This window comes from Chionomys nivalis, chromosome 22 (genome assembly GCF_950005125.1).
Source record: "Chionomys nivalis chromosome 22, mChiNiv1.1, whole genome shotgun sequence".
Lineage (NCBI taxonomy): Eukaryota > Metazoa > Chordata > Mammalia > Rodentia > Cricetidae > Chionomys > Chionomys nivalis.
The window spans coordinates 15897802-15916261 of NC_080107.1; the positions used below are offsets into that span (position 1 = coordinate 15897802).

The 18460-nt window shown below is 38.3% G+C and overlaps 1 protein-coding gene across 2 annotated transcripts in view; it reads left to right on the forward strand.

Annotated features, from left to right (window-relative positions):
* Positions 1–18460, forward strand: part of Ttc21b (tetratricopeptide repeat domain 21B) — a 59580-nt gene that overhangs the window by 23987 nt on the left and 17133 nt on the right. The window contains exons 13-24 of one of the 2 annotated variants that reach the window (XM_057755321.1): positions 1967–2124; positions 4188–4409; positions 4971–5209; positions 6790–6862; positions 7374–7484; positions 8195–8333; positions 9504–9610; positions 10926–11114; positions 12519–12629; positions 14074–14155; positions 17920–18070; positions 18276–18437. In XM_057755321.1, coding sequence (XP_057611304.1) covers positions 1967–2124; positions 4188–4409; positions 4971–5209; positions 6790–6862; positions 7374–7484; positions 8195–8333; positions 9504–9610; positions 10926–11114; positions 12519–12629; positions 14074–14155; positions 17920–18070; positions 18276–18437 — 1744 coding nt within the window. The remainder of the gene's footprint in view (positions 1–1966; positions 2125–4187; positions 4410–4970; positions 5210–6789; positions 6863–7373; positions 7485–8194; positions 8334–9503; positions 9611–10925; positions 11115–12518; positions 12630–14073; positions 14156–17919; positions 18071–18275; positions 18438–18460) is intronic. The other variant, XM_057755322.1, reaches the window with a different exon arrangement.

Sequence of the window (18460 nt, forward strand, 5' to 3'; positions counted from 1 at the left end):
GTGACAGATGGAGCACAGTCCCGTGCAGTGCGTATTGTGTCTGTGAATATGTGTGTTTCATCTGAAACTGAAACAAAAATGCCAAACCCGTTATCTTAGATCATTTCATCCCCGTGTTCGTACAAATGACTCCAATTAATTATTGTTAATTATTGTTAATCTTCTTCTTAAACAGTTTTCACTTGAAAACCTAACAGCAAGTAAGAGAGGCCATCCAAATATTTAAAATATATTGGGGGAATAAATAGAAACATTAAAGTGTAGCATGTGTATGCTTTAGTGGACCAAGGGCATACTGGAAACTCAATGCAGACACTTATTTATGAAGCTTCAGTTTCTTAGAATCTCTTGCAGTAGCAGCTGTTAAGAGCTAAACCACGTTCAAGGACCCACTAGAGAGAGCAGTGGTTCATATCATTGGCACTACACATGAAGGCCTTTCTCAACCCCTTACCTCTATTATTGTAACAATATATTTGGGTTGGGACTACAGATTGATAGAACCACTCTGTTTTGAGTCTAACACCACTGACACACCTAAATTTATCAGGCTTAGCGTTCTTATCCCCTTTTGCCCTCGTAGTTCTAGGTATTAGGCATTACAGTAACAAAGATCCCAAAGTTATTGGTTTTGCTGATGGTTGGTTGCCAGACCTTGACAATATGTTTAATAAATCATTGCGCTGTCTCTCAATAATCTGTCCATTAATTTTCTGCCTCTGAGGGGACAGTGGGTACTGTGAGGGTTCTGTAGGCTGAGTTTTTGTGAACTAGGAAACCGAATTCGCCTGTCTTTTCTGTAGATAAAGGTAGGTAGGTAAAGGTGAAGTACTTTTAAACAGAAAATAATTTAGAACCCTTTTCCCCCCATTCTTAGAAGGCTGAATGGGAAGTGGGCCTTGTTATATCTACTTAAAGCCAGTATTTGCGAACGGCACAAATGAGTCTGTATGGACTGCACCCCACGGCAGCTGCAGCACCCAGAGTGAATGCTGAAGATGCTGTGCAGAGCCTGACATTTCCGTCTTCCAGCCGGAGATTAACTTTACGATTCTTACACATTAATCTTAACCAATGCTCTTCCAGATACGTAGCAGATGTTTTCCAAAATATTTGATATTTCAGTTGGTGTTTAAAGGCATTTTAATCTATGTCTCATGCTTTAAAATTTCAGGAATGTCTGTATGCTACAGAATGTGTCATTGGCCTTTTCCCTATTTTACACACAGTCATGTAGCCCAGATTTAGAATGTGTCTTCTATGTTAGTGTAAGTGATACCCCAGAATTCTAGGTTTATTATTAATGTATGTGTCTTTGTCCTAGTCACTTTTCTATTGCTATGATAAAACAGCAAGAGCAAGGCAGTTTATAAAAGAAATGGTTTACGTGGCCTTAGGGGTCCAGAAGGATCCGATCCATTATGGTGGGGAAGTATGACAGCAAATGCAGGTGCCGTGGCTGGAGTGAGAGGCTGGGATCAGTCTTCACACGCGAACATGAAGCTCAGAATGTGAGCCAGAAGTGGAGTGAGGTTAAAAACTCAGCTCCTGTCCCCTCAGTGATGCATTTCCCCCAGCAAGGCCTTCATTTCTAAACCTCCGCAAACAGTGCCACCAAGGGCTTAAATGCTCAAGTCTCTGGGAAACAGTTGTCATAGAAATGACGACAGTCTCAAACCCCTTTTAATGCAATCAAGAACAACGTTTTAGAAGGAAAATGAAGGCAGATTCCTAGTCCTGCCAGTAATAATGGGGACCAACTGTCATCCTTTATGTTTTCCCTGGCTTGCTGTGACCTGCTGTTGGCCTGACATATAGGCCTGTCTTTCAGGCGACTTCAGGATGGGGGCATGACTTCAAGAACAGAGGGTTTAAATAGCAGAACCATAGTTGCTTATAACCTGGGTCCTGTCTGGGTTTCTACTCTGAACTCCACACCCTCACGGGCACTGTTTTCCCCCATTAGGTGACACCGAAGCCGCGTACAACAACCTGCAGCATTGCCTGGAGCGCAGCCCGTCTCACGCAGAGGCCCACCTCTTGATGGCACAGGTGTATTTGTCTCAAGAAAAAGTCAAACTGTGTTCTCAGGCCCTGGAACTTTGTCTGAGCTATAATTTTAACGTAAGTATTCCAGATTAAAATGGTTAAGACATACCATGCTCCCTGAACTTTTTAATGAATGTGTAACACGTTCAATTGATTTACATGTGAATCTAAAATATTTCGCCAATAAATATTTTAATAGAATTTTGAAATTACAAGAAATGGGAGAAAAAGTTCAGGTGTCCTTGATAAAGATTAAAAACAGTGTGAATTGCCCCAACACACCCACCACAATGTCAGACTATCTAGGCGGTGGGAACCCGTAATCCTCGCTACTTAAGAGGTTGGAGACCAGGAGCTCCAGGCCAGCCTGAGCAATATGGAAAACCTATCACAGCACACACACACACACACCAAAGCAATAAAATAAATTTGTATAAATTTGGTAATTAATGATTAAGAATCAACTTCTAGACTTTGTATCTATCTCTAAGCCTCAGGAGTTTTTTTTTTTTTTTGTATAATTTATTGAGTACTTGTTACAATGAGAAATATAGCAATTACTATATATACAATAATTTTGAACCATGGAGAATTGTGCAAGTACTTTTATGGATAAGGTTAGTAAATGTTGCTGCCCATTTTTTCTTGAACTTTGCTTTTCTTTCTTTTCTTTTTTTCGTTCTTTTTCTGCTTTTTTTAGAGGTGGTATCTTTCTTTATAGGTCAGACTGGCCTGGAATTCACTTTGTAGACCAGGCTGTCCACAAACTTACAGCAGTCCTCCTGCCTCAGCGTCCTCAGTCCTAGGAGTATAGGCGGGAACCACCACTACCTCTTCAAGTTGCTTTCTCATAATCTCATTATCAGATAATACATATTAATTTTCAAAATGAATATTATGTGGTTTGCAGCTATAAAGACACTTCTTACTATCCATGAAATTTCAGTTAATTTTTCCTGAATGCTTTCAGCACTATTTAAGACTCCTAGAAGAAGCATCAAACTGGTGGTTCACTCCATTATCGTGGGAAAACCATTAGAAGAGCTGGAGAATTCAGATTCTAAGTAAGAGTCCAGAGCTAGTCCTGCTTTTCCTTGGGACAATAGATATCTCAATGGAGGAGCACCCAGTGCTGTGCCCATGCCGTGTATATCAGTCTCTGGATGAGGAGTAAGGTCCATTCAGTTCCCCAGGTGCACAGCCTCTCGCCACTGGAGGACTAAGGCTCATTCGTTCTTTGGTGGCTTCCATCCCACCACTCTGAAAGCTGTCTCCTTTGACTTCTCTTCATCTACTCTGTTAGCCCCTTCTGTGCTCTCTGTGTATCGGTTACAGCTGCAATGCAAGTGGAAGATTCTTTACTTTGTGTTTAGGGGTAGTATAAAAAGGAAAGGCCAGTGTTTAAGGAAAGCACCTTTGTATTAAATGTAACTTTTAACATACTATTAAAAGTAAAACTTAGTATTAAAAGTAAAAATAATAGAAATGTATATTTTTTTTTCCAGAAGTCTAAGAGACCTATCACTACTAGAGGAGCCTCAAATAAAGATGCCCCTTTACTGAAAATTCAAATTTTAGGATGTAATTGTTAGCCTGTAAAAAAAAAAAAAAATCAGGCTGGGCGGTGGTGGCGCACGCCTTTAATCCCAGCACTCGGGTGGCAGGGGCAGACGGATCTCTGTGAGTTCGAGTCCAGCCTGGTCTACAAGAGCTAGTTCCAGGACAGGAATCAAAAGCTACGGAGAAACCCTGTCTCGAAAATCCAAAAAAAAAAAAAAAAAATCAGTTGTTCAACCTCTTAGACATCAGGAGGATGCTAGAGTCTCAGATTCCCTGGACGTTAGAGTTAGCATGATTAGGCTTCTACATGGTTGGTCAAAATGTACAATATTTGGGTCTGGTTAATTTCAGTATGTGAGGTTTTTTTTTCTCTTTTTTAATTTGTAATTCCTTTCTAATAAAATTTTAATTTAAAATTATGATGAGGAAGTGAATAAGTAAAATGTCAGAAATAGATATGATCACAAATGAGCTGTATCATACTTGGTAGGTATCATCCTGTATCATACTTGGTAGGTTGTTAATTTTGCTTTTCCAGTGTGTACACTCCAGAGAATTACTGCTAATTTTTTCCTCAGGTGAGAGACTACCCGTTATATCATTTAATCAAAGCACAGTCACAGAAGAAAATGGGAGAGGTAGCAGAAGCAATTAAAACTCTGCACATGGCAATGAACCTGCCAGGAATGAGGAAAAGCAGAGCCTCCTCGAAGTCAAAGCACAGAACTGAGGTTGATGCGAGCCACCGATTATCAATCTTTCTTGAGTTGGTGGAGGTTCACCGCTTAAATGGAGAACAGGTAAGTTAGCTCAGATTGGAGTTTTGTGTGTGTGTGTGTTTGTATGTGTGTACTACTTCCCTAATCTCCTGTGTAATATGTAATACATAGATTTGTAATTCTATTTGAAAAACTTTCTACATGTATGTATATAATATACACATAATATATATAGGTATATATTTAGCAACAGACTTTTTCCTTAGTTTTCAGTAAAGCATGTGCATTCTGCAAGTGCCTGGAAGTTAAATGTAATTTGCCTGGATGACTTGTCCAGTGTGTCTGCCTTGTTGACCACCATGAAATAAAGTCATACAATTTATGATTCTTTTCTGGAATAGTAGCGACTCTGTATAGCAACTGCTGTCATCCTGGTTGTAAGAAAATAATCACTTGACTAATATTTATAACCTCTACTGGTTTTCGTCTCCTTACACTTACAGACTTTATGTAAAAATCTATCAGTTTATTTTTGTAAATACCATGAATGTACTGACATCTCTTAGTCATTGTGTTTAGGTAGATGAGCTTCCTCTCTGGGGTAATTTGTTTTGAAGGAGTCTTTCATTTTTTTCTTTACAGCACGAGGCAGCCAAGGTTTTGCAAGATGCCATCCATGAGTTTTCTGGAACATGTGAAGAATTGCGTGTCACTATTGCTAATGCAGACCTGGCTCTGGCTCAAGGAGATACAGAGCGTGCATTAAGCATGCTTCGGAATGTCACAACGGACCAGCCTTATTTTACAGAGGCCAAAGAGAAAATGGCAGATATTTACCTGAAGCATAGGAAAGAGAAAATGTTATATATCACCTGTTACAGGTAAGTAGTTACAGGGAACCTTCCCCTCCTAAAATGAACCCTCTCATTTACACTCTATCTTTTTTATGTCACAGATTCTTTATAGGTCTTTTCTTGGAGGTGGTCCCCTTCTTCATGACCCCTCTCACCAAGACCTTTATTCTAAAACAGAACTATGGTTGCTTCTCTATATGGCCTTGTAATTTCTTAAATCCTCTCATCAAATGGTCCTTCTATCTCTGACTCCTTTGTTTGGAGAAAGAAAAGACAAGAGTTAGATACACTCTATAATAGCAACATGTTATAGCACCAGTCCAGGGAGCAGACAGGCATCTCTAATACTTGGCGTATCTATTGGGAAATTGTAAGTGAGTATGGACAAACTCTAGTGGACAGTACCTTTAATAGCTTTGTTGCACCGAGGCCCTTAGAGTTACTGGGATGGACCTACATACATGTTTCTGTTCTTTGTCACAAACAAAACAGTAGCCACACAGACATACTGAGTGTGACTGAGTAAGCAGACCGAGTCAGTCTTTGCTTATCAGAATATCCTGTGATCTCACCAGACATTACTCAAATGCTTGGTAAGAAGTATTCAGAGAAACCCGCAGCTTCTCTTGGTGAGGAGTTCAAGGGCCAGATTCATGTTTCTGTACTATTCCTATGAGAGCCCAGTGTGATGGCTTGTAACACTCAGCAGTCTGAGGCAGGAGGATTGTTGTGAGTTTGAGAGCAGCCTGCACTATGTAAGAGTTTCAGGTCAGTGAGGTTGTGTAGCCAGACTCTTATCTCCACAAACAAAACAGAGACCAAAAGGTTTCGTTTCTTTTGGCCGTGCTGTGCTGTGATAATGAAAAGCATGTTTGGTTTCAGGAAAATCTGATAGATTAGCTAGGGACATGTTCTGTTTGGTTTTTTGTTTGTTTGTTTGTTTGTTTGTTTGTTTGTTTGTTTGACTAGCTCTTTGGAGCCCATTCCCTATGGAGGGATACCTTGCTCAGACTAGCTACAGAGGAAGGCCTTGGTCCTGCCTCAATGGACATTCACCCTTAGCATCATCTATAAAGATGAAATAGTAGTTAACTTTATCTAGCAGATAATAGTTAGATAAGATATGCATAAAACTGCGCAGCAAGCCAGGTGCACACTTGTCATTGGAGCACTTGGGGGTAGGGTGAAGCCGGAAGATAGCAGCAATCTAATTGCTGCAATTAAGTAAACAGCAGATCGTTGGTATTTTTGAGGTAATTCGTCTTAATAATTTTTACCTTGAAGATGAGAGCTCAGGTTGTATAGAAGGACAACACAATGTGTTCCTCCTGTTAAGAAATCCCTCTAGACAATGGGAGCCTGTCTGTTCACTGTCTACCTTTACTTTCCTCCATGCATGTCAGAAAATGGAAAGAGCCAATGAAAAGTACATTTGATGTAGCAGGAAATGTATGCATGCAGAGTGTGTGGTTTTTAACAAGATAGCAATGCTGGCAATATTCTGAAGGCTGCTGTACACTTGAGGCACATGAGCCAACATTATAGCTAACAGGTTTGTAAATGTTACCAGTATTCAATATGCTAAGTAGGGTTGGTCTAATTTCCAGAGAAATTGCTGAAAGAATACCAAGCCCCCGGTCCTTTCTGCTCCTTGGTGATGCCTACATGAACATTCAAGAGGTAAAATTTATAATTCTACTTAACTCAAATTTATTTAAAAAAAATTATAATTAGTGTAACTTTCTATTAAAGGGAATTTGGCTTTTTCATCATGTTTAATATTTGAGTTCTTGTGATTGCAATAAAAGGTTAGCTTCCACAATGTTTTCCACATAGGGACTTAGCTCAGCGATCTTTTTACCTGCAGTAGAGATGTTGCTAGAAGAGCGTCTGAAGTTTCCTCTAAACAGAAAGGTGGAGAGAGAGCTTCTGACAGTTCTGATGACTGCCAGGAAATGCAGAGTTGCTATAGTCAAAGAGTGTGGTCACTGTGGGTATGCCTGCAGTGATGAATATCTGGCCTACTTGCTGTCTTCCATCTAGAATTATTTACTTTTATGTCCTGTACTATATACTGGGTTAAAACAAAAGTATTCCAGGTCGGAAGGGGCTTACTTATGGAAATGTTGCTCTTTAATGGGTCCAATTAAGTTGTTTGTTAATGTCTGTCGTTTGTGTCTGACAATATTAGCCCGAAGAAGCCATAGTGGCCTATGAGCAAGCATTAAATCAGAACCCGAAAGATGGAACACTGGCAAGAAAAATTGGGAAAGCACTTGTCAAAACTCACAATTACTCCAAGGTAATTGCTTCACAGTGCCAGAACATCTGCTGGACCAAGTTGATCCCAGCCTGCTGTGGAGAAGTCTTCATTTTCTGCATCTTTGCTGATATTAAGCTCTACATTCGTGTGTGCAAACTGGTATTGGTGTCATGTCAGATTTTCCCAGAGACTTTCTTTCTTCAGTGTTGTATTTTATGAAGATTTGTTTTGACCCAAGCATTTCTTTAAGCTTCTTTTCAATCTTTGCAACCAAATAATGGTCATAAAGTCACTAATGTCACATTTCCTTTATCATAGAATGTAGCATAATCATTTTCCTTTTGGCTGTGCCAGTTTGGTCAAGCTGTATGTTTCAAGGAGGTTGTCTTTTTGTTTCTAATAGGGATAAAGTGCTTTCTTTGGTGTATTCTTGTATTGTTAAGTGTATATACACCAACTATAAATCCAACTAGGAAATGCAAATGCATTTAGGAAGGCTTACTGACCTCTAGAATAATCTCTAAACATATTTTACCAGCTTTTGTTCATTATTCCTTTATTGTAAGAAAATGCTGGTTACTACATGATCTGTGATTCTCTAAGAAAAGCAACTTACTTCTCTGACAGCATAGATATATTCCTAAAATTCTTTATATGTTACTTCTGATTATCAGTATGCCTTATGCCTGGGATGTAGGAAATTTCCTTGATTTTTTAAGACCTGACTGAAATGGACTTACTTTCTTTAGGCCATCACCTATTACGAAGCAGCTCTGAAGAGTGGGCAGCAGAATTGCCTTTGCTATGACCTGGCTGAGCTTCTACTAAGGCTGAAGTTGTATGAGAAAGCAGAGAAAGTTCTCCAGCATTCTCTAGCTCATGAACCTGGTATGAAAGTCATTCTTATTGGAAAAAAGTTTGCTTGAAAAACCTAGTCCATTTATTTTTCTAATACATAATTATATATTGATTTTCTTGATATTTTTACATGTGATTGGTAATATTAATTAACATGTATTTTTATTCTTTCAGAACTCAACTCTGCCAAATGGGTGTGTTTTAAATCTAATAATAAATTTAATAAAAAGTAGTTCATTATGTTATATTAGAACTGAATTTCCCAAAATTGTATATACAAATTACAATTACTGGTATTTAAGCACATCAACACTTTTATAATCTTGACCTTATAAAATTATTAATTTTTTTAAAGAGTTCAAGCGTCTTGAGAGGTTGCAGAGATAGCTCCATTGCTAACGTGCTTCCTTGAAGACCTGGCTTTGGATCCCTAGCATTGACATTTAAAAGAAAAATTTTAAGAAGCCCATCACCTTGTGAATGTGATCTTAGAAATGGGGAAGCAGAGACGGTGTTTGAGAAACAGCTGCATGTGAGAGAAAGAAGCCATGTGACAGAGCTCAGGTGGAGGGGAGGAGAGACAAAGAGTGCTTGACCTAAAGGTGCAGGATGTGTATGAAAATTTGTAGCAGATTGTAGCCTGTATTGTACACTCCATAAATGGTGCAATAAGCTTACTTTTTTCTTATTTAGTGGCGTGGCGTGCCTCCTTGTTTGGATTATTTATTGAACTTATTTGAAGTTTTATTTTGCATGCTAGTAGGTAATATTATTCTACAGGGTAATAGAGATGAGCCTAGATTAGAAACCAAACCTGTTAGCATTACCCTTTGGGCTCTTAACGATGGTGACTTATTAAGAATTAAAAAAGCAGTTTCCTTCATAATCACATGCAGAGACTATTCTATTTTAATGGTTTCAACAGACATTTTTTGGACTGAAAAATGAAAGTTGCGTTCTTATTGTGACTGATGAGATTACCTGCTAATAAGTGTCTAAAAACAAATGCCAATTACTGTTTGGTTCTCTACACTGTCTTCCAGCCAATTACTATCCTAATTTAAGGTTTTGCTGTACTTTAACTATATAAAATTTTAAGTTATTTATTGTGAAAATCTTTTTTAAGAACAGTTTCTTTAATGCAGAGAAATATGGACAGGTATTAAAGATGATATCATCCCCTTTATATTCCACTCCTAGTCAGTGAACTGTCAGCTCTCATGGAAGATGGGCGGTCCCAAGTCCTTCTAGCAAAAGTCTACTCTAAAATGGAAAGACCCAGCGACGCAATTGCCGCATTACAGCAGGTACGGTGTGTGTGACTGTGGGCCGAGGGTGGGAGATGAGCTGAAAATACTCCCCGTTGACCCGATAGTTCCAGAGCATGTGTCAAAGAAATAAATAAAGATTCAGTGCCTAAAAAATGGTCCACATAAGACCCTGCAATTGTAACGACAAGGATGCTTCACCATTTTATTTCTGCTACAAGCTCAACAACCCGGGAAAGTGGCACAACTCGAGTGTGAGTTCAGTACTAAATGTCTTTCATTTTTCCTGTACTTGGTGATTTTCAAAGTAGAAGTTTTGCATTTCTTTGGTTATTTTCTAAAGTAGTTAAATGATTTTCAGTCATTTTCCCACTTTCTTGTTTACTAACAATTTTTAATAGGAAAGTGAAAGTCATTATTCTATCAAGATGGTTGCATGCCCTGTTTTGTGTCTGTTAATGTGGTATATTAAGGTAACTTTCAGATATTAATCAATCCTTATATTTTTGAAAAAATGTCAATAAATCAGGGTTCGAGTATGCTTGTTAAGCACTAAACAATAGGCATTCTCTCCTGCTTATTAATGTTCTCCAAGACAAAAGTATGGATAAAAAAAGTCTTTCCAATCTAGCAATCTGCTTGCTATTCTTACACAGGTGAAGACCCCTCGTGCTAAGATGCATGTGCTTAGCATATGTTTCTATACACTGACAGGTGATGACATTTAGGCAACTTCAAGGGCTTTTCATTCTGTTGCTATGATTTCTTTGTTAGTTTTTATATCTTGTAACAGATAATTCTTTACAATGGGTATCTAGTTGCTGTGTTTTGTTTCCATTCCTTCTGAATAAATCATTGATTCCCAAGAGTAGAAAAGCTAAGTTCAATAGCCCGATTGGGTTATGGTATGGCTTTTTCTTTACAAAAATATTTAATTAGTTCATAAGCTGTCAACATGCAATGTGCTTGTTACTTATAATCAATTTATTATTTCAATTTATTATTTTATTTCATTAATATAGTAAACATTAGCATTTATAGTTATTTACTGATAGGATCTAGTGATCTTTCTAATTGTTTTGTCACTGCTTCCTTTTGTGATTTTTTTTTCTGTGTTCATCCGTATAACATAGAAAAATACTCAATATTGCAGTACTTTGGTTGGGCAAATACCGCCTGCTGGCTAATTTGCTAGTCACTGCATGTTTGAGATCTCCATAAGGCTCACAGACCATCAATGCTCATATTTATATTTATATCACACTGTAAAATTATATTCTTATATGACCTGTCGAAAATCACTTCTTTCCCTTTCCTGATTCTTCCTCCTTTTTCAATGCTTACTGTTTTCTAGGCTCGTGAACTGCAGACCCGGATACTGAAGCGCGTTCAGATGGAGCAGCCAGATGCCGTTCCCTCCCAGAAGCACTTTGCAGCTGAAATTTGTGCAGAGATTGCAAAACACTCCGCTGCTCAGCGAGACTATGAAAAGGCAATTACGTTTTATAAAGAGGCCCTGGTTCATTGTGAAACAGATAGTAAGGTCAGTGCTATTACAAAACTTGTAAGTACCTTTTATTCCAGGTGTCATCTAATTTGCTTAGATGCAGAAGCCTCATAATATTATTAATAAAGATTATTTGACAATAAAAAAAACAGCAAAAAACAGGTTTTAGAAAAGCAATACTGTTTCTGGAAAGCTTTCGGAGTGCATATGGGACTGGGGTAGAGCTCCACAGTATATTGCTTCCTTAGCATGTTCCAAGCTCTGGGCTCAGTCCCCAGAGGTAGAAAATCAAACAAAAAGCCTGGTGATGCCTTACCCTGGAGGGACTGCAGAGTTGGCACAATCAGTGACGTGCCTGCCACACAAGCATAAGGACCCAGATTGACACCTTACACCCACCACAAAGCTGGGTAAAACAGCTGGGCATAGCAGCACACATCTCAACCCCACTGGTGAGTCAGAGCAGAAGGATCACGGGATTGCTAGAAATTCAGCCTCTCTGAATTGGTGATCGGTGAAAGGCCATCTCTAACATGCAACAGAAAGTAACAGGAAGTATACCTGATGTTGAACTCCAGGCCTCCCTGCACACATCCACCACAGACACACAAAATTTGTAGTGGAATAACCAATGTAAATGAAATCTGCAATTGCTTTATTTTAAATATTCATCTATGTTTTCATACTCAGTTTAAAGCTCCTTTTTAATCACGACTATCTCAATCTAGTTTGATTCAGTTAGGTAAGCATGCTGTCCACTTCACCATCTGTATATGGTTCCCTGGTGCAGGGACTGAAGGTGACCCTAGTGACTCGGTGTTGTCACTGCTGGAATAGTCTTCAGTAAGGCATTCCAGGCAGGCAGGCTGTCCAGTGGTGGCTAAGAGAGGAGGAACAGTAGCTCTGACTTAGAAGCCTATGTGGCCACTGTTAGTTGATCCTGTCTCACTTTACAATGAGACAGCAGGTTTAAAGAGGTTTGCCGTGGTCCTTTCAGAGAAGTCTGCACTGAAATGCAGTGTCCAGCTTTAAGATCAGCATTGCCTTTTGTCTCCCTGTCTTTGAAGTGAGTTATCACCTGCTTTTCAGTCTTTTCCTGAAGAGTAGAGATAAATGTGCCTATCGTTTACCGGGTCAGTTGTGCGTGACATTTTTATTGTGATGAGTTTCAAACACGTGAAGTTTAATTTTATCCAGACATTTCATTCATTTTATTTATCGACAGATAAATAGATAGATAGGTACCTACATACATACATACATACATACATACATACATGATAGATAGATAGATAGATAGATAGATAGATAGATAGATAGATAGATAGATGATAGATAGATAGATAGATAGATAGATAGATAGATAGATAGATAGCAAAACCTCGATGTATCACTATCTTGTTTTACACAGTTTCTGACTGTCTTGATTTTGTTGCCTAGATAATGTTGGAACTGGCACAATTATACTTGGCCCAAGAAGACCTTGATGCCTCCCTACGGCACTGTGCACTGCTTCTCCAGAGGGACCAGGATAGTGAACCGGCCACCATGGTCAGTCTGGAGTTCGCTGCTCAAGCAGTTGGAATGTCCAAATTTACCATAGAACTGTTACTAGATATGAGGTGCTTTTCATTTTTGCTTATGGAAGAACAACCCATGGCTAACATGGGCGTGTCTCCCGACAAATACCGAAGATCATTCATTAGCCACACAGTTACAGGGTGACAGCAAATTAGACTGCACTCTGCTTTCCACTAGGAGCCTGAGGGGCATGTTGGATGGGTGTAGTTCTGTGGTCATCCTTCACGAGACCTGTCAAACCCTGAATTTGACATTCTGGGTTAATGTGAGATTCCGTAGACTTCTGGAGTCACAGAAGCAGTAAATCGATAGATAGATAGATAGATAGATAGATAGATAGATAGATAGATAGATAGATAGATACATACATACATACATACATACATACATACATAGATGATAGATACATACATACATACATACAAACATACATAGATGATAGATAGATAGATAGATAGATAGATAGATAGATACATACATACATACATACATATATAGATGATAGATACATACATACATACAAACATACATAGATGATAGATAGATAGATAGATAGATAGATACATACATACATACATACATACATACATATATAGATGATAGATACATACATACATACATACAAACATACATAGATGATAGATAGATAGATAGATAGATAGATAGATAGATAGATAGATAGATAGATAGCAAAACCTCAATGTATCACTATCTTGTTTTACACAGTTCTTCTTTTCTACCTGGATCGAAGCTGTTTCAACTTTTAAATCTCATGTGTGTGACATTGTATGAGACTCATTACAACTATGTAGAATATAACTCATCCTGCTTTAAAACACATGGAAAAATCTCAGCAGGTCTTGCATGTTTTCCCCTTGAAATATGTGTAACATAAGTTTTTTTTAATCTTATTGCCACTTTATCGTAGTGAGGCAAGTTTCTACAGTAGCACAGTGGAATGTTAAATAACCTTCGAATTGGTGTTACAGATATATGTTTATAATTTTCATTTATAGTGTAAGGATAATAGGGGTGTGCACTTCAGTCCAGTGCCCTCAGAGTTCAGAGGCATTGGGTCACCCTGGAACTGGAGCTAGAAGTGGTTATGAACTGCCCATGTGGGTGCTGGGAATTGAACCTGGGATTTCTGGAAGAGCAGTGAGTCCATGCTCTTAAACTCCATCTCTCTGTCCCTCAAATTTATTTTTACGTCACCATGTGAAACATTTGGGAGTTTTTCCCCTCAAAATAAAAATCTGTGAACAGAGCAATCTGGTTTGCATGCTTGATTAGCTTTTTGCAAATTCTTGTCCATCTATTTTTCATAAATATTTTTATAGGGATAAATTTTCTTTAAAAGAATAAACTTTATAAAAAGATGTGGACTGTTTTTAGAACCAGCTTATCTTTGCAGTTGATGGCTGACCTCATGTTCAGAAAACAGGACTATGAGCAAGCAGTGTTCCACCTGCAGCAGCTTTTAGAGCGCAAACCAGGTAAATGCACGCCACAATTTTCCTTCAGACGTAGTCATCCCGCCGTCTGTTTAGGTTTTGTTTTCCTTTTTAGCTTATCAACTGTTAGGGAAGGAGAAGTTGCTTGAATCTGACTTTGCTAATCCCACATGTGCATCTGAGTAGCTCAGATGGCCATCAGGAAAAGGGCCACTGTCTGTTGGTGTCTGTAATTGTGAGCCTCGCCTGGCTGGCCTGCCTTGTAGTACCCCTGTTTTACTCTAGTGACTTCACCATTCCAACTGCTTTTCACGTTTTCTTTTGTCTCCTCAAATTTCTGGCACTCCTACCACTTTCCTTCCCCTCACCTAAATGAGAAAATGCAAGGAGTTGAAAGGGTATTTCATTCCCAGTCACCCACATTGCAACGACAGTGCTCAGATATGAGCTGCTCCATATTCTCTCTCCTCACTTTGCCCAAACCCACCTTTATTTCCTGTAGGCCTCCGTCGTGGCTTTCCTGCCCCTTCTTCTAATCTCCCGCAGGTTGTTTTCATTCTTCCTGAAGCTGTTGCCATTTCATATTGCTGTGAAGGAATTACCCAAACTTATCTCTTAAAAACACAGACTTGGCTTCCTCTTGAGTAGGTTTAGCTGTTCTTGACCATAGTGCCCTCACACACTGGCGTTTCTTTGACAAGCTTTAGAGAACCCCTCTTGTGTCTCATGGGTGTTCTCTCACCTAGGTTTCTGTTCCTCAACACCAGCATTTGTTGCAGACAGCTGATAGTTATTGAGTTGGTAGACTGGCTGCTTCGGAACATTTATAAATAAACATGGCCCTTCTTTTTTACAAGTGTATAGCAATTGTGCAAAGTTGGGTTCATGTCTCTTAGTATTGCTGGATTACAATGTCCTTACATTGAAATTATGAAGAAATAGGTTTTAAAAAAAAAAAAAGACACAAAAATAGGGGATGGGAAGATACTGCGGATCTGTAAAAACCCATGTAAAAATGCAAGGGTGATGGTGCGGTGAACCCAACATGGCATTTTCCTGTGTGTATATACTGAGTCCACCATGTTCGTTTCCATTAGCCCTTTCTGTCCCTCTCCCTGCTACTCGCATCCCCTCCCTCTCTCAAATAGCACCACTCTTATGTGCACAATTTTTACCTCATCAGATATTGCCATTTTTAAGAATGAAAATGCTTCATTCTCTCAAATCCCAATGCTAATGAAAAGATAACACAATGTAGTTTAGTCTTTCTGTGGTCCTTATTCCTTGAGCTAATGATGAATACATTTCAGCAATACTAGAAGGAGAGAATTTTTCAAGAAACTGGCTTCCCAGTGTTGAAAGCACATATTTGCAAAATATGTCTCATACATATTAGCAATAGCACACAAGAAGTTCAGCCAGGTAGTCTAACTTTTAATCCTTACTTAGTTGAATTCTACTTTTAGCCTCTTTGGCTTTATGATGGACTGTGCATCCTTTTGTACAAAGACTTGTAAATGTGGCTAATCATATTGGAAGCTTACAAATCTCTTCCATATATTCATTTGATTTCATTTCTGCAGTGCTCTGAAAGTTGATAATATTCACTTTAAGAAAAAATTAGTCCTTAGGTAGAGATAATTTATTTACTTGTCTTCACACTGCTAAAGAAAAGGCCAGTTTTGGATTTTCTTTTCCTAAATTTCTGGTTTTTATAATGATACCACAAGGCAGGATAAACACAATCTATAGTCTCAAAATTAGGTTTTGGAGAGGGTCAAGAATTTGCTTGTTTTTCAGGTGTGTAAATGAATAGATGCAAATCTTCCAAAGTTCTTTTCTTAATTTTTTTATTCTGACAAATTGTGCAACATAAAATTTACCATCTTACCAATTTTTTTTTTTTTTTTAAGATTTATTTACTTTATGTATGAGTGTTGTATCTGCACGTACAACTTGTACCAGAAGAGGGCGCCAGGTCCCACTATAGATAGTTTGAGCCGCCATGTGAGTGCTGGGAATTGAACTCAGTACCTCTGGAAGAACAGCCAGTGCTCATAACTGCTGAGCCGTCTCTCCAGCCCCATCCCAACCATTTTTAAGCATACAGTTCAGTGGCTGTATGTATGGTTGCTGGCACTGTTGTGAAGCCATGGTTAACCACCCCAGCTTGTGTAATCTTGCCAAACTGTGACTTTGGGCCCCAGTTCTCCTCTGTCTCTTTCCTCTGCTGACAATCTCCATTTTGCTGTCCATTTCTGTGATTCTTAGCAAGTCCACGTGGCTAACACAATAACCTGCAGCATTTTCTATGTGTCTGGCTTATTTCACCTAGCTTAGTCTTCAGAGTTCATCCCTCTTGTTATGTTAAGAATTTGCTTACATTTTCCAGAAACTAATGTCTTATATGTGCTTATATCACATTTATCTGCCATCTTTAATGATATGGGTAGTTCCCCCTTCCTGGTTGTTGTGAGTAGCACTGCTGTAAAATGTGCACAAACATCTGGTTGAGGTTCATTTAGTTGCTCATAAGAGTATGGATACATCATATAATACCATCTTTATTTTTCAAAGTTAAAATCAAGGATAATTTGTTTTAAAAAATTGGGGCTATGTTTGTTTTCTCACGTAGATGCTTTACTCCTGTGAATTCACCCTAAGAAAGTCCTCATAGGAGTGTGTGTAAGAGGTTTAATAAAGTCCTAATGAGCCCTATGGTAATTGAAACAGAGAAGCCCTACAACCTAAAAATAAACTCCCAGAGAAATCACCTACTAATATAATATACCGTCAGGCAGCTGTTAAAATCAAAGCATTGACAATTGACTCAGTGACAACTGAAAAATATTTATTATTTAATATTGAATCAAAATCAAAACCCTAAGTGTCAGCTAATATTTTTTCTGAGACAGGGTTTCTCTGTGCAGCCCTGGCTGTCGTGGAACTCACTCTAGAACAGACTGGCCTCGAACTCAGAGAGATCCAACTGCCTCTGCCTCCCAAGTGCTGGGATTAAGCCAAATTTTATTTATAAATAATTTACCATTGGTCATGCAAATATGACTTTTCTCATCTCTGTGTCATGAGTTGAGTCATTTTTTTTTCTACTTCACACACAATTTTGTGTATTTTTTCCTCTTCTGGTGTTCAGGAATCTTGATCAAAATCATCCTCAAATCCTAGTTACATTACTGTAAGGGAAAGCTGAAAGGAACTTAATAGAAAGTTGCACTGGAAACCAGAGAACAAAATTAATTATTCCTCTAGGAAAAGGTAAAATCAGATTAAAATCCTGCAACTACTATGGTAAGGCTGCAGTTTGGTCCACTGAGTCTAGTCTTCAACATTTCACCCGTTAAATAAATTCTGGAATAAAACTGTGGTTGCCCACCTTAATCACCAGGACGCACTTCTGTTACCACCTCCATCTGCAAGCAGGAAATATTCTCAAAGACAGTTGTCAACCCATCTTCCTGAATTTTAGATTTTAGATGACCTAGATAAAGACTTTCTCTAGGAGATTTGACTCCAGAAAAATCGAAAAGTAGCATCAAAACCAACCTTTTTCTAGACATGCCTGCGTTACGCCTTCTTCCACAGTAGTCAGGCCAGGAAAACAGGTATCATTTGATAGATGATCAAGGCTATACATCTCATTAGGAAGTTATAGTACATAAAGCAGTCATTTGATGATTACATGGTGTTTCATTTGAAGTAAATTGTACATTAATAAAGTAGAATCATAGCAATCAGAACAAATGTCTTAACATGTTATCTATATCTGAAACATTGCTTGTTTCTAGATAATTTTATGACTTTGTCTCGTTTGATTGATCTCCTGAGAAGATGTGGGAAACTTGAAGATGTTCCAAGATTTTTTTCAATGGCTGAGAAATACAACTCCAGAACAAAATTGGAGCCAGGATTTCAGTACTGTAAAGGATTACATTTTTGGTAAATTTATTGGCAGATAAATCCTACATCATAATGATTTTCTCCCTTCATTGTACAGAAAGTAGAAACGGCTTTTCTTCATATTTATAAATAAATCTGTAATTTGAAGTGTTTTAATAGATTTATTTATGAATCATATTGTGATCTAGTATAAAATTTGTAATCAGTGATTGAATTGGCTTTTTTTTTTCAACCATACGATTAGGTATACTGGAGAACCAAATGATGCCCTTCGACATTTTAATAAAGCTCGAAAAGATAGTGATTGGGGCCAAAATGCACTTTATAATATGATAGAAATCTGCTTGAATCCAGATAACGAAACTATTGGCGGTGAAGTATTTGAAAACCTTGATGGAGATCTGGGGTGAGTAGCAACTGACATATTTC